The sequence below is a fragment of the Labeo rohita genome, chromosome 9, assembly GCF_022985175.1.
Source record: "Labeo rohita strain BAU-BD-2019 chromosome 9, IGBB_LRoh.1.0, whole genome shotgun sequence".
NCBI lineage: Eukaryota > Metazoa > Chordata > Actinopteri > Cypriniformes > Cyprinidae > Labeo > Labeo rohita.
This window is the reverse complement of record NC_066877.1, coordinates 25289040-25306718: the sequence shown is the minus strand read 5'-3', so window position 1 is coordinate 25306718 and position 17679 is coordinate 25289040. Positions and strand designations below refer to the sequence as shown.

The window sequence follows — 17679 nt, the reverse complement described above, 5'->3', positions numbered from 1 at the left end:
ACAACTTGAATAAACTCGTTAACAATATCGTTAGTGATTCTCGTTTAGAACTTTGTTACTTTTTAATAACATATCAGCTTTAAAAATTTGGCCAAATTCATAACGAACGTCAAACAATAAACATGGTTTTGGCGCTCCTTAATTGCTTAGTTTAGCGCCTCAGTTCAAACGACACGTGAACCCATCATATCTTTCTCTTTACTACTATAGTATGAAATAAACATGAATGGACATCAAAAGGTAGGCTATTTTATAACGGAGCCTACAGTACAACTTACTGAATGTTTCATGTAATCGCTCATTCAGTGTTTCAAACTTCGGAAAGCATGTAAAGCTTAAACAATGCCAATAACAATACATACCTTGAAAGAACCATTCGGCATCCATAACCTCATCTGTCAGCTAGAAAAAATGACTATAAAGAGGAGCATTTTGCTAAATGTATGCACTATATTGTATATTCATATTTTTACTTAACATATTGTCTAATAAATAAAAGATAAAATTCAACACCTAAAAATCTGCATGTTACTAATGAAGAAAAACAGACTGGATGAAAGACATATGACAACATTTATAGGATGCACTGAGGTGCAGCCCAAACTACACTCAGTGCCTAAGTGATGTTGACATAGTTATGGTCCATGATATTGACACAGATTTTGTGTAATAAACAATTCTTTGTGACTGTATATATTTCTCAAATCGGAAAAGATGTTTAGTTCCCACTTTAAGTGAACCTTAGTTCCCAGGACATCTACAAGACAGACTAAAATGCTGATAAAGACAAGAAAAGATTAAACAAACACATGACAGTGTGAATGAAATGTTAAAAATAAATAAATAAATAAATAAATAATTAAATAAATAAATAAAACACTTGGTGCCTAACTGTGTTTCTCATAAGAGCCAATGGCTCCTGAATTGATTTTTTTGTCTGGAGCCCTGTTTAGTCTCTTGTTTGCCTTGCATCATTGTACTGGATTGGGGTGGTGTCTTGCAGGGTCTGTTGGCCTAGTTTGTGTGGTGTGTTTTCATTGTTGGCACTAGTGTGTCTGCAGCTTTTGGGCTGATTGAAAATGTGGAATTGGCATCAAAGTTCATTGTGAGAGAGATCACTCTGACTGGCTGATGAACCAGTGCACAACTGGAAAAACGAATGTGACGAAAGCATGCAAACCTCTGATTGGCAAAAAGTCAAGAGGGCACAGAGGACACACATTATCTGCATCTCATCTGTAATGATTTTCACAAAATCCATCTGCGGTGAGCGAGACCTGGAGAGTTAATTCTTCTCACGTATGCGCAGAATGACAAGCTCATTGGTTGTAGTCTTTTCAGTTTTGGCCTAGATTCAGGTAATGTGAGGTAACACCACAGTTGGCTTTTGTAACTATTAGTTCTTTGTTTTTGCTTTGTGTTTTGGCCCGTACAATGCAGAATGGACCACGGTGATCTTGAAATCCTTTTAAAAAAGTTTAAAACTATTTTTAACACCCACTGAATCCACTGAGACACAAAGCAATGGCCAAAGATGACAGCATGAATGTAGATCAACAATTAAAATATACTTGGAGTTGAATGATTTTTTTTTTAAATTTGTTTAGAAGTGTTTTGTTGAAGGTAGTCAATTTGTTACAAAAGCTATGCTTTGATGGCTGTAACTGTGGTGCTTTAAAGCGGATGAATTTAGAGAGAGATTTAGCATGCTGACAGCCCCAACAGTTACAACACGCTGTCAGCATGCTAAATTGCTCCCTAAGAAGTTTAAAAAAAAACTCTAAATTCAGCCCCTTGAAAGCAGCACTGCTAAAAAACCCTCACTAAAATAAGTGAGTAAAACGCAGCCCTGGTTTCTTTAAGAGAGAAGGAATGCTGATGGGGGACTACTGTTTTAGGGTCTGCCGCTTTCGCTTTTCATGTCACTGGACAATGTGTGTAAAGTAAATGCTAACAAATGCTAATGTATGACAACAACACCATCATTTCTCATGCACAGGGCCATTACTTACCTCGCCATGGCCACACCAAACACACAGCCTCCAACTATGGACCAGAACCCGATCCAGCCAGCATCCACCTGTGAGAGAAGAGAAAGGTGTGATCAGTTGGGATTATTCGCTGCTTGTAATGCTGGACATCACTCTTGGAGCAGCTAGATGGATAGTGAGCCAGGGGCGTCTGCAGTGTCGATCAGAAAGAAGAATAAACTGCCAGGCATCATGCTGTCCACGAACATGTCTTTGATGAACAGTCTGGTTCAACAGCAGACTTCAGAAAACAGATGGTCTATATCAGGCATGGCTGAGGTCAACCATAGTATTGATAAAAGCAGGAAGAACAAAACAAGTTTCTCTATGAAGACTAAATAAAATGTTGTTTCGACTTCTTTTGGGTCAAAGCACACGCACAACTGTTCAAAAGTTTGGGTTGGTAAGGTGTCTTTTTGTTTATGAAAGAAGTCTCTTATGCTCACCAAGTCACTGCATTTACTTGATCAAAAATACAGTAAATTATATCTAAAAAAAAATAAAAATAATCTAGTGAAATGGTATAACAATTAAATAATTTTTAACAGTTTAGTCATTCATATGTGCCAAACTGGTGGCGCTATGACTATAACTCAATACTGGCATGTAGATGTCTTCAAGCCAGGACTTTTATAAAACATATGAAGTTTGGTGCAGATAGTATGTTTCAGTTAGCAGGTGGCACTACGATCATAACAGGATATTGGTCTTCAGATGTGTTCAGGCCAGGACTCTTATTGAACAGGTGAAATTTGGGGCAGATCAGACGTTACGGGAGTTATAACAACTTCCTTTTACATGGGGAAACATCAAACTTTTTCAGGCCACCACAGACACGCCCTTTAACGAAAACTGAAGATCTTCACAATTTAACATTGCATAGATCTTTAGAGTAGACTGACCAAGCATTATATTCATGTCATTAAATCTCTATGAGGAGTTTGTTAGAGCATAAAACATGTCGCTTCCTGTTGCCATCAGTAGGTGCTATGGCTTTAACTGAACATGGGCATGTGTTCAGGACTGGACTCTTATCAAACATGAATTATGGTGCAGATCGGACATTGTATGCCTTAATTATTACAAAAACCTTTTTTTATGGCGAAACACTGAAGTTTGTCAGGCCTCCACGGACCAATCAACGAAAACTCAAAATCTTCGCAATTGAGCGTCACAAAGGGCTTTAGATTACACTGGCTAAATGGCAAAAATGCCACAAAACTTGGCAAGAAAATTCAAAATAACAGACTTCCTGTAGGGTTTCAGACTTCATACCAAGGGAATTTTTTTGTAGGTATTGGTGTGTTACATATGTCTATCAAATTTCGTACATGCATGTGAAACATAGCTCAAGGGGCACTTTGTTGAAATTTTAAAGGTGGCGCTATCAAGCCTTTTTGAGCGAGATGATAGCTTTATTTAACCCATTTGTTTGTACGTCTTCTCAGGCAACAAAAACTTCTAAAACCCATTGAAAAAGCAAACACACTTGCCTCTTGTCAATTCAGATTAGAGAAACTGAATAAACTGCTCTGTAACACTGCATAAGCAGAATAATAATTTGTTGGAAAACATTACAGCATCAGTTTCTGATTTGGCTGATTTGATATCTAGCGATGCTCACAGAGTGATTAGAAAAGCTGGCTCTGTCTGGACATCAGCCTTGATCCCCTGAGGGCGGGGATGGAGAGAAGAATGCTGGCTAAGCTCTCAAGCTTTAGGAACAACATCTCTCACCCACTGCCACAGGACTGTCACTACACAGGAAAGCACCTTCAGCAAAACATTGCTCCCGCAACAGAACATTTCCTTGAGGTCCTTCCAACCTGCGGCTATCAGGATGTACAACTGCACCCTGAGTTGAATCTCATCATGGGTCTATGGGTGGATTATAACATCACTTTTTAGAGAACATTGGGCCCATGAATATTACTACACTCATTGTACGCTAATCTTCCTAGGCCAGAGTGTCACAGCACCTAACTGATATTCATGAATCATGGTAATTAATATTCAAATTTCATGTTGTTATAGGATGTAGTAGAGCTTACCTTTGAGATTATAGAAAAGAAATATTAATTTCTTTTAATTCCATCATTAATTACTCACCCCTATGTCATTCCAAACCCGTAAGACCTTCATTCATCTTCAGAACACAAATAAGATATTTTTGATCAAATCCAAAAGTTTTATTACCCTGCATAGACAGCAACCCAACTACCACATTCAAGGCCGAGAAAGGTAGGAAGGACATTGTTAAAGTAGTCAATGTGACGTGGTTCAACCTTAATTTTATGAAGCTACAAGAATACTTTTTGTGCGCAAAGAAAACAAAAATGACTTTCGTTACAGAGCGCACGTCGAAGACTGACACGGAGGAGAAAAGACTGTTAAATAAAGTCGTTATTTGTGTTTCCCTTGCACACAAAAATTATGTCCTTATTACCTTTCTGTGCCTTGAACCTGGTAGTTGCATTGCTGTCTATGCAGGGTCAGAAAGCTCTTAGATTTCATCAATAATATTTTAATCTGTGTTCCAAAGATGAACGAACATTGTACGGGTTTGGAACAACAAGAGGGCGAGTAATTAATGACAGAATTTTCATTTTTGGGTGAACTATCCCTTCAAAGTTTCTCTTTGGACAAGCAAATCTAAATAATAATAAGGCACCAGTTCTGAGAATTTATATGTTCTGAAGATACATGTGCTAATGAAATGTCCTACTGCAGGGGTAAAAGGCAGCTTTATCTATTTGAAATAAATATCAAGTGCTAAAACTACAGTAAATCACAGCATATAATCAGAATGTAATATTTCATGTGCTTTTAATGCGAGCCAACAGAGGTAGACTACGTAATTTAACATTAGCCGATGGTGATGTGCGCTAAAAGTTTAAGGGAAAGGGGGCTGGCAGAGAGGTTTGGTCCTCTGGTTCCGGCGCCCCTGGATGTATTAATTGCAATTTCCATTCTGTGATTTATGTCTACTGCTGTAGCGCTGCTATTTCCCCCTAAGAAATGAAAAGGTATCATACACTCTGCCATTTCTTTTGGTAAAAAGTGTAACTCATGTGTGTCCAAAGCATTACTTCAAATTCAAATTTTTCTGTCATGCAGCATAGTGCATTGGAATTGTTAGGACTCGGGACAAGGAGGAGAATGGTACAGTGGATACGCAGGTTAGGAAATGCTTTGGTCATCACTTGAGATCCAGGAGACTAATAACAACACTGAATCAATCAAAAACAACTAAGTTATAAACAGATTCAACAGAAATGTAGGAGTGACAAGACTCAGTTAAACACAAAGCTAAATCTAGCCCAAACAAACAAAAACACCATACATCATAGGGTGTCAGTATAAACTAATATCACACGAATCACATCCTTCTGGGAATGTTAACATCTTTTCCAGGTATTCTAGACCTCCTTGCTTGAAGCTCCTAGCTCACTAACATGTTTACACTGGAAACCTTAAGGGTAAAAAACATGGTATGACTCACTGAAATGGGTTTTAAATCAGAAAACCACACTGTTACACCTATAGTTTTAATCAGGACGAAAGAGTTGCACACACACACACCACAAATCAAGCAGTTTGAGGCAGCTCTGATAAAACAGTTATTTTTAATGTTTTAGTTCAAACCTTCAGTTTGATTATAACTTTCCAAGGGCAAAAGGTGTCTGTCTAATCAGTCCACAGCCATTGTGCGCAGGCTTAATGGCCATTCACCATTAATGAAGCAATTAGACAAGGCTGATTAATGTAGCAGAGGACCATACGCTTAAATGATGCTAATTATTGTTGTACAACTCTACATGCTTACTGCCTGAGGGGCTCTACCGTTCCATTTGCAAATTACTGTGTGCGAATGTGGAAACGTATTTGTTGTTGACTTCCGACACTGATCAAAACGCAAGAACTTAAATAGCAGCTTTAGAATATAAACTTTCTAATGCTTCTAACCTCATTTGCAAATTGCATTTCACACACCAATTGGAAGCTTTTCATTGCTTTCCATCAAAGCAAACAGAGAAATCATTCAGAGTAAAGTAAATTGCTAACACTTTACTAAAAAGTCCTATTGTTCAAAGGATTAGGTATCTAAAAAAAAACAATAAACGTTAGTTAAAATTAATGTTAGGTTGTGCATACTGTGAAGTTGCTACCAGCAAAGCCAAGGTTTCTGAATCCTGCAGTAATTCTGAAATTTGTTTTTTTCAGTGCCAGGTTTCCAAAATGGTCTAGGCTGAATTAGTTGTTAAAGTTTAATACTTGGAGTTTGGGGTTTGGAACAAATCCCTAACCAAAAAGTCTGAGGAATATCAATACAGTGCTGTCTTGTGAGCACTTCCTTTTTTTTTCGTACAATGGGCTACTAGAAATCTATATATAATTGCAGTTATCAAGTCTGATAACACTTATTTCTTTTCAACCAAATTTAAATGACTAGAAAAAAAGACCTCAACAATAGTGAAATATTAAAATGGGAGAAGGAAATGCTTGCGGCATACGCTTTCAATTGTTGTTAAAAAAAAGAACTGAGACTTCAATGAGAAGACGGAAAATTCAAATTAGTCTCACAATGGCTTTGGCAGCAGATACATATAGAGGAAAAAGGAAAAAAGGCTTTCTATCTTCAACTTGCATGGTTTTCTTTCCGATTCAAGTTGAAAGACCACCTAGCTTACCTGGAAAAGAAACTACAAGACACGAAAACATCATCTTTGTCTCGGCAAGCCCGTAATTCAGCTGGGCCTAGAATGTTACATGATTGCTTTGGCCCATAACTCTCACATTTCAGATGCAAATGTGAGGAGGCTGGGGAGAATCAGAAACTCTGAGGTGGAGAGCTCATCTCATTAAGCTGTGGTTGGCCCATCAAAGATGGAGTACTTTTGTGAGTATGCAAATAAAAGCGTCTTGAGCATGTATGTTTGATTAGATTCTGATGAGCTCCGTCTGGAGAGGGAAAGGATGGAGAGGGCTATCTTCAGATGGATAGCTCTGGATTTTCAAAACTATAATTAGATGTTTTTAACAGCTTGTTTTGAAGTTCAAAGTCCACCCATTCAGGCCTGCCAGTTTTTTAATGAGAAAGTACAGAAAAGCAAACTCGGTCAGAGTTTCCAGTCAATACTTCAATGCGTGTGTTTGTACTCCCAGGGTTAATTATAAGTCAATAACCATTTAATCCAGGGAAATTACATTTCATTTTGATCATAATTAAACTCATAGAAGGTGCAAGTGATTTGTACATCTGATAAATGCAACTTACTACAGACACACAGCATACTGAAACATAGGGATGGGTCATAGTAATCAGGTCTTTCTATATTTGGATTAATTCGTAACATCCTGTTGTTTTATTAGACATTTAACCATCGCAGCATAAACGAGACATCTGAAAACCTTATAATTAGTTAGAATGTATCATCTCAATGAGCCCAGAATGGAACATGGAATATGTCTTACCTGGCTGACTTTAGCAGGTGTTAAAATCATGTCCAACACACCGGCCCAGCCGGCAGCAACCCCTGTGGGCACGGAGTAGGCGAGTGCTATCATCAGGAAACGCATGTTGCTGAAAAAGCAAAAGCAAAGATGAGGACTGATGAAAACGCAATAGAACACTATGAAAGCACTTTAAGGCACTAGGCTGCATTTTGACTCTGTATGACGTCCATTTCTGAAAGAGTTACAGAGCTGTCATGAAGCTGAACATCAAAGCTTGTGCATCTCATGAAGTCAAAGATTGTGCAGTTTCTTTCCTATACCTTACAGCCTGTCACCAAACATTTATCTTACCTTGCAGCCCAGTGACAGACAGATAAAGTCTCCTGAATACAGAAAATATATAAAACTGACAGCAGAAGCAAATATCAGGGAAACATAAAGCTAGGATAAAGACATGGCCAGAAGCGGCGCTTTGTCTAACATGGATTTAGCTTCCTCAAGCAAATGGGATTCTTAATAGGACACAGCACATTATCAAGCAACGGGTCAATGTAATATTACAACTTTATTAATATTACATCAAAATGACGCAAATGCACCAGTGAACTTGAAACTGCCATTTTAGTCAGAGTAAAACTGACTAAATTAATGAATATAACCTGATAAAATATTGACTAAATAAAAAAGAAACTATTAGGGGTTATTTTAATTATTGAGCTCCTGCAGCAGATGAAAAATTGCCTTTGAGAATATGCAATGCTAACTTTCTTCAGGTAATATAGACCCTGATATCAAGACGTTAGCCAAGTAGGAATTGTTTTGAACATCTAATTACATCAAACTGACCCACTGGGCAAAGCTATGCATAATATCAGTATCTGCATGTTTTTAATAAATCATGTATCTGCAGGGCACAGCTGAAATACTTTTACCCTTTAATAACATTATCTATGAGACTCTCTAACAAGTATTATTCGCTAACAAATCCTTCTTGAAGCCAAGCAACAACAAAGTTGTTTTGTAGATACAACCATTAATACAAGCACAGTGCATGGTTTAGCGTACTGTCAATTTTGTGGTAATCCTGCCCTGATACGAAAATCCCTTGCTATGAGGGATGCTTTCTCTTCATGTATTAGCATTTTTATGAGCATCTATCCAGTTGCAGGATTGCTGTAGTCAAGACTGAAACAGGTCGGGAATCCCTTCGTGGAATTGGTCTTTATGTGCGCCTTCTGGCAGGCCTCCAGTCAATCCCAACCCAATTACAATCACCCACCCTGCTTATTCACTTCTCTACCTATTTTCCCTCAAGTGTCCCAAACAGTGTCTCCCCAACTTACCCAAGAGGAAAACTCCCCCTCCATAAAACAACAAAGCATCTGAAACCAATCATGAGGGCTCTCCAAAGACGCTTTGTTTATCTTTTAAAGCGGTGTGCTGTATGGAATTTACTTGTTAGAGTTTGGTTCTTGGTTTTTGAGTCTCTCACTCAAGTTGTTTGATTGCACCACCCTCCTCCAGCCCCAGATTTTTTGGAGCTATCAAGCCAGAAGGATCATCAGCTAAGTGCCATTTGTCCTTTCTTGGTCGTGTTGGAATCGAATGCCCCAAGACGAAGATTTTGCAAGATGCAGCAATTTTTAGCACTAAGTCCATCAATACTAACACTATTCTATCATCACTCTTACCGTAGTAATCAAACACAGTACATTGGTTCTTGTAAAGGCATGAAGATGCAACTGCACAGATTAGACGTTTACAGGTTTGCACAAAATTGATATTTTAGGAATGGGTTCCTTTTAAATTAATTACATTTGAATTGAATTTGCTACACCCCATAAGAGGCTGTACTAGAATGTGAATTGGAACTACAGGAAGTGGAAAGTACATTTTATGCAGATCAATTTGGTTGCAATTCTACTACCTTTTAAAACTGCAAATGTAAATTGCAATTCTGGATCTTGTTCATGATCTCATGTCAAATTCAGGAATTGCTTCAATGTTTTAATAATGTTTTTGATGCTTGTGGCTCTATTGAGATTCTAAGAACGCAAGCTGCTTTAAAGGGATAGTTCACACAAAAATTTAAATTCTGAAATAAATCTCTCACCCTTATGTTGTTCCCAACCCATAAGACCTTTGTAATTTTCAGAACACAAATTAGGATATTTTTGATTAAATCTGAGAGCTTTCTGGTACCATGTTCAAGGCCCAGAAAGATAGTAAGGACATCGATGAACTAGTTCATGTGACATCAATGGTTGAACTGTAATTTCATGAAGCTACGAGAATACTTTTTGTGTGCAAAGAAAACAAAAATAATGACTTTTTTCAACAATTCTCTTTCGTGTCAGTGTTTGACACACGTTCACAAGAGTACCACGATGCATCTCACCCATGCCTTGCGGCAATCTCATAAACATGCGGCAGAGACTGACATAGAAGAGAAGAAATTGTTCAATCAGATTTCTTTACGCACAAAAAGTACTCTCATAGCATCATAAAATTACAGTTCAACCAATGATGTCACATGGACTATTTTAACAATGTTCTGACAAGGGCTGCCCCCTAATAGTCAACTGTTAAACAGTTAGTCGACGAGAAAAGGCTTGGCCGATCAAAATCTTATTAGTCGCTTAGTTGGAGGAAAAAAAAAAATCCACCGAAAGTGAAGTCACACAGTACATGACGTACAGATCGTTAATAGCTTACGTCGGGCAGGACATCCAAATGCTCACCTATCATTCATCGACCTCAAATATTGATTTTCATCTGAAAAATGTATGTAGTAGCAACTTTGCATGGCAGCTCAATCTAATGTTAACCTAGAAAAACGCGCACTATTGAAGTGTCTGTGAGGAGTGTGATACCTGAATAGTAGAGCAGTTACTGCATGACAGATATAGGCGCCAATGCGGTCACTTGCTCTTAAAATACTCCATCATTTTTGGTCATCCAGATAAAAGTAATACACCTTTCAAATCTGTAAAGACTCTATGTTTATTTGTGTGCACTCAGAATAACAACAAAACGTTGTGCTTTTGTAAAATAATAAAACCATACAGGTTTTACAGTCGTCTTGGTCTCTGAACATGAGGACGAAAGTTCGAAACTCTGCGATTGCCTTACAGACGTGAAAAATATATCTATAGAGAGTAAAATGTCTACTTTTAAATGAACCAATTCAAACTGAAAACAAATATTGTCAGATTATGTAATCCGTAGCCTATATATGAAATATATGCATATTGTTGGATCACAACTGCGGAGATGACTCGGTGTCACCATCTTCATATTTTAAGGCAAAAACAAAGAAAGCACAAGTTTATCAATTCCTTTTTAATGTAGTTAATGCATAAATAAAGTTAATGGTGTCTCCTTGCTGTTTTTCCCTGACACATTTATAATTATTATTACAAGCTTTTTTTGCATGTGCTTGAGCATTTATTAGGCTATATGTAGGCAATTAAATCATTATTATGATTTATATGGTTTATTAATAAACGTGTGACTAATAGTCGACTAATGCTTAAAATCAACGACTACTAGTCGACCAGAAAAATCTTTAGAGGGCAGCACTAGTTCTTACTACCATTCTGACCCTTAAATGTGTCAGTTACGGTCTATGCAGGGTCAGAAAGCTCTTGAACTTCATCAAAAATAACTTAAGTCACGTTCCGAAGATGAACGGACCTGTAAGACGAAGGTCTTACAGGTTTGGAACGACATGTGGGTGAGTAATTAATGACAGAATTGTAATTTTTGGGTGAGCTATCCCTTTGAAAAGGCAATTTTTTTTCTGAGAAAAGCAGCTATAAAAATGTGACCAGGAGGCGAAGATGCAAATTATAAGTTAACAAATTAATCAGATATCAAATAACTGCACCCAGTTACTTGTAGAAAATTCAACTTCCATGTCACACTACTCATAATTACCTCCAGGTTATGAATCACTAGGTGTGAACGAACTTCCACTGTCCACATTCTGTCTATTAACAGGAAAGTGTGAAAACCAAGCATGCTTTTTGTGGATTTTACGATGGCCTTAAAGAGGGTAATTGCAAAAAAAGGTGTTGATTGAGGACCCTTTCTCCCAACTGTACCGGTTTCATTAACCTCACAGCTGGCGGAGATCGATATCTATGCACTTTTTTCCCCACCACAAGCTTATTTAGATTATGGGATATGAGAGAGAGCCTTTTTTCCTTTCTTTTGACAAATTTGGGGGAGCCATCAAGCCAGAAGGATCATCAGCTAAGTGCCATTTGTCCTTGGCAGGCCCTGTTGGGATCCAGTACCCTAAAATCAAGATTTTGCAAGCCATGGCCATTTTTAACACAGAGACCATCAATACTGATACTACTCCATCATCACTGTTAGCACAGTAATCAAACGCTGGGGTAGCGGTTCCCGTAAAGGAACAATGAAATAATGATGCTTTCTGGAACAAACAAATGAGGCTCAAAAAAAACTTTGAAGTTTCACTAAATCAGGTGAGCCAAGGACTTGGGAGTTCAAGGACTGGAGGTGAAATGCAATCATGATCACACGACCCCAGTCTGTATCCAATGAACTGTCCCTGTAGACTAGCTGTTTTACAAAGCTCTAGCAATCCACTGCTCCATTCAGATACAAATGTGAGACGGCTACTGGAACTCTGCCTATCGGTGGGACTCCAGACAGCATTACAGTCTCAAAGGGGTGACTTCGTCCATTCATGTTTGTTCTTCTCTTCGCTTTCAGCTCTGCTGTGAGTGGGAAAGTTCTGGCGCTCCTCGGAGGGGGTCGAACTGCAGACTCTCTACAACAGTGGAAGCTCAAAAGTCCTTTTCAGTCCACAGATTTCAGCCAGTTCCACTAGTGTTGATGTGAAAACGCATTCAAAGCAAAGCTGGCTTCCTCTGATCTGTGAATATCGCAACTGTGACTAAATCAAGAGAATTCTGACTAGCTGTAAAAATGTGCCACTGTGATCACACTGGCCTTCGTGGACTTCACTGGGTTACTAAATGTACAGATCAAGATGTTCTATTTATTAAGGATGGTCAGCATGTGCCATCATAAGGCTTGGTAATTAATCTGCAGGGAGAGGATCTTGCCTTTGATGTGTATTAAATGACAAGCACAGCATATGGTGAGTGGCGAATGACGAGACCCTGTTCATTAAGATTCTCTTTTGTAAAAGCAATGATAAAACTTCAGAGACCGTGCTGAGATCAGGGAGACAGAATGTGAAAGTTACAAAAGGCCTAAAATAACAGATGCCCATTGTTGTTGTCCACGTGCAGATCTACCCAATGCAGAATTGCTTGTGAATGCCAATGAAGAACACTGACATTTGCATTTTAAAATTATTTTTTAACTAGAATAAGTATTGTGCTCAGGTCTTTTCAAGGTTTGAAATCCTTGCAGGGACAGGGCTTTTCAAAGGGACAAGATTTTTGTTATCATCTATTCATTCATAAGCCGTTCCCAAACAGTTTGATTAATCAGATAGATAATTTCTTTCTAAAGAAATGCTATTATTCTGCAAGGATTCAATAAATTAATCAAAAAGTGACTGACGACACTACAAATATTTTCTATTTTAAATAAAATCTGTTCTTTGGGACTTTTTTTTTTCCATGAAAAAGTCTTGAACAAAATGTACCACATTTCCACAGCACTGATAATTATATGTTTCTTGAGCACCAAATCAGCATATCAGAATGGTTTCTGAACAATCATGTGACACTGAAGACTACAGTAATGGCTACTGAAAATTCAGCAAATTTTACTCACCCTAAACTTTTAAAAATGGCTATATTTGAACCCTTTCTATAGCTTTTTTTCCCACAATGTACTAATGTGCACAGTGTGTTGACAGTTCGCCAGAAGCAATGGTTTATAGGTTAGAAAGTTCAAAATGTTAGTTTTTTTGTTTCACTTCAGAAGACATTGATTCTTCAACTGGGGTTGTATGGATTACTGTTGTATTTATTTTGCATGGTTTTTAACGTGTGAACTTTAGGGGATCCATCCACTTATATGAGACTGATATTCCTAAAAATCTCTGTTTGTGTTCAACAGATAAAAAAAAAAAAAAAAAAGTCATACATATCTGGGATGACATGAGGGTCAGAAAATTAATTTTTGGGTGGAATTTCCCTTTTAACTAAGCTGTACAACTTTTATGGTTCTTTCTGGCTTTTTTTGGGGCTTGACAACTGCAATCACCATCCATTTTTGTTGTATGGAAAATAACTCTTAGATATCTCTGTTTTTTTTAAATTTACATTAAAGCGGTGAAGAACTGAGAAACCAAAATTGCCTTGATCTTTTGACATATAAGAGGTCATTGTGTTATAAAAAATATCCTGTAAGTTTCAGAACTCAAAACTTTGTGTTGTCTGCCAAAACGACTGCTTTTGGAATGTTTCTATGTATGATGTAATAGGTAGATTAAGCGCCACCTCTGCAGAAGAAGATCGACATCACTGCTGCGCTTGTCTGTTTAGCCCCACCCACTGATTCGTGCACAGAGGCGAACGCACACAGGTCTACGTAAAAACCAAACTATAACTATGTCTCTGAAAACAACGGGATGTTATGCAGTGCCAATTTGCGGAAAAAAAACAGTCTTTGTATTGCCCTGCTTCTGATCTCAACGCTAGGAAAGAGTGGAGAACTTTACTTTTAATGAAGTTCCAGAACGCGTCAGTAAGAACTCTGCCCTTTGTTTACTTAATTTTACCGCGGATTCATTTAAAATTACCCATAGTGTAAGCGACACAACACTCGTTCCCTTATCTCAGGGAACCGAGGTTACGTCAGTAACCAGAGCGACACAATTCGAGGCGGGATTTTCAAAATGATTGAAACTAAAACATGATGCTGTGCCGCCTATATTGGATCCGACATTGATGTCGCAATAAAAGTGTGAGTAATGTGGTCACTAATGCTTTGTCTCTTCTTATAGATCGTTTGATATGTACTTAGTTTAAACCTAAATCACAGCTGCATCCAACTATGAGGATTAAATGTACGCTCTTAGCCAATCGTAGCAGGGGGTGTGTACTTCCGAGTCTACGCCACGCATATTCAAACAAGAGTGTTCTGATAAGTTGGGATAAATGCAGGACAGAAAATTATTATTATTTCTAAATTATGATGTTTTTTTGTGTAAAAATGTTGATAATATTATAAGTAGACATCATACCTCAGCAGTCTGCAGATGCTGCTCCTGTAGCTGAGACGTTGGCTAGCCGCTGCCACGCTGGGAGGGATGGGTGGCCTGGAGGGGAAGTATAACATCACAGCCACGAAAAGTGCTGCAATCATTCCACCCTCTGCAAGTTCACAAAAACACACAACATTTATCATGCAGCGTTGGTGTCAACATCAAATCTCACAAAGATTTTAGGGATTCAGACTTAATCTATCTCTGTTAATTAGAAAAAGAGCTTAACGCGTCTGGCATTTCACTGCAATTTTCAGATACTAAATTCAAATTAATGAGAGAGAGTGAGAGAGAGTGGTATCCAAACCAACATCATTAACGGTCATTAGATGGCTCACATTAATCTAGAGTTAACCATGAGTCTAGCAGATTTATTACAATCCTGTAGAGGGAGGAAATGCACAATGAAACAACTGATCAGCTCATTAACCCTAGTCCACAAAAAAACTCTCTACTTTCAAATGTGCTCATCCAGTGCTGGAATTTGTGATGTGCTACCAAGTTCATAATTGAGCACTGCTGTAGCCAAGCACAAAAAACCCTGTTGGCACACAGTATCTCAAACCCAGATGCACTGACACTGCCAGCACAGTCTTCAGGTTGAGTTCCTAAATTTTGTGTCCCTTCTGGGCGCAGTCCACATGATAAAATAAGTGCCGTTTCCATGGACAGATCCCATTTTTATTCAGCAAGTTATTTTTTACAACATCGTTTCTATAAATCTGCCTTTTCTGGCATAAAATACAGATCGAGCAGGCTTGGGTACAGGTGTGTGATATGACAAATCTTCCATCACAAATGAATAGTTTTATATCACAACAATGACATGTATCAAGATATAGTCCAATGCACCAATGTTTTTTAAAATTTAATGAAATATTAATACTTTTATTTAGCAAGGACACATTAATTGGATCAAAATTGACTGTAAAGACGTTTATAATTTTACAAAGGATTTTTATTTCAAATAAATGCTATTCTTTGCTATTAACTGTTTTAATAATCAATATTGATAAAAATAAATATTTCTTGAGCAACACATCACCATATTAGAATGATTTCTGAAGGCTCATGAGTACATTGAAGATGTGAGTAATGCTGAAAATTCAGTTTTGATATCACAGGAATAAATTACATTTTAAAATACATTACAATGTTTATTTTGATAATATTCCACTATATTACTGTCTGTGTTTTGACCAAATAAATGCAGCCTTAGTAGTGAGCATACAGTTTATTTATTTTTTTATTTTTCAAAAACATTAAAAAACCAAACCTTGGATTGAAATGGTTGTGTGGTTGCAGGAAATTTAGCTAAATTTCATATTAATCATGTGATAAAGCTTATTTTTGGATAACCCTGTGAATGAAAATGTATTATTTTCTCTTTTTAATAAGAACTTTATGAATACGAGCTCCTTCAGTACTATTTAAACGCTGTAAACAGTACAGCAAAACATCTACTAGTTGACAGATTTTACTGTCAAACAGTATATACAGTTATACAACCTCTCTCTAAAGACTTGACCCTTTTGTAATGTTTTTATTAGACTGGACAGATCATACAGCATCTCTTCGAGTTTTTCGTCTTCAAGAAGCGTGTCAAAATCCGGTGCATGTGGCTGCATCTTGATGCCCAATATTGCAGTAAGTGTCCCAATGACCTCTAAACTACTAGCAAATCAATGTCTTTCCTGTGTACGAAAGCAACAGCAACATCTTTCAACTTAAACAGATGCAGAGTATCAATCTATTATTGGCAAGATTTCTTTCTCTCTCTCTCTCTCAAAATGTTTTAATTTTCTGAATCAGTTAAGCAGAACAATGCAAGGCAATCTTTATAGCGGGGTAAACGCAAACCACGTTAAGACGTCTGATTGGGGTATTTGGAGAGCCACCATGGATGGCTTTCTTGTGATTGCTTTTCTGTATGGCAAATGCTTAAAATAATTTAATATTGATTCAGAATGAATGCTGCTGCTGGACTATCAGGAGACAATAACGTACCTGCGTAAAGAACAAACTGTATCCTGTCTGCTATGTGGTTTTGTTTCCAGTAAACGGTGCCTCCCACAGTGCCATTGGGTGCAGGGACAGCCAACGGACCAATCAGAAAGGCGCAGGCTGACCCCAGGTAGCCGATAAGTGATGCAATAGCAGTGGCTGTAGCTCTCTGATCAGGAGCAAACCAAGTAGTAGAGAGCAGAGGACCGGCACTCATAATGGTAGGACCAGCTAAACCATTCAGAAGTTGACCTCCATGAATCAACCTGTAGTTTTGAAAAAAGGGGAAACAAAACTATGATAAAAGACACCATGAGCACAATATATATATTTAACATTTTAAAGGGAATATAGAAAAAATGAGTAAGCACAATCATTACAATGCCATGCTGTACAGTTATGGTTCTATTAGGGCTGGGCGATTTTTCCGGTTTTATAGATTAATTCGAATGTAATGTTGTGCCACAATTTGATTTTTTAGAAATCAAGGAATCGTGATTTTAAATAGAAATATTACCAAAGGTAAGATTTAGACACTTTGACAGTACGGCAATGATAACAGTAAAGAGAAAAGAACGGTCCATTCGCATGCCGGCGCATGTGATTAACCGCTCATGTGTGACACGCTCATATTGCTAGACGCCATTCACACAGAATGCACTTTTGTGTTGATAAAGATGCGATGCAGGGAGTGCAGTAGGCAAAACAAAACAAAAAAGATGGGAGTGAACTTCTTTTAACTTGGGTGCCGTATTTTTATAATGCTGCTTCATGCATGAGACGCTGCAAGAGATGTGAGTGCAAGAGTCAAACACGTTCATGTTTACATAGAAAAAACAATGGAAAAGCAGCGCAATCGAATAAAAAAAAAACCTGTGAAGAACTACTACTGTATGTCTTATATTTCATGTCTGCATCATGGTGACAGGCTGAAAGCTGCTGTTCATTGTTTTTACAGAACATTTA

The 17679-nt window shown here is 37.7% G+C and overlaps 1 protein-coding gene across 1 annotated transcript in view; it reads right to left on the bottom strand.

Moving 5' to 3' along the window:
• Positions 1 to 17679, bottom strand: part of slc49a4 (solute carrier family 49 member 4) — a 50111-nt gene that overhangs the window by 18746 nt on the left and 13686 nt on the right. The window contains exons 3-6 of the mRNA XM_051118722.1: positions 16717 to 16979; positions 14689 to 14818; positions 7506 to 7614; positions 2013 to 2080 (exon numbers count right to left, since the gene is read on the bottom strand). Of these exons, the coding sequence (XP_050974679.1) occupies positions 2013 to 2080; positions 7506 to 7614; positions 14689 to 14818; positions 16717 to 16979 (570 nt within the window). The remainder of the gene's footprint in view (positions 1 to 2012; positions 2081 to 7505; positions 7615 to 14688; positions 14819 to 16716; positions 16980 to 17679) is intronic.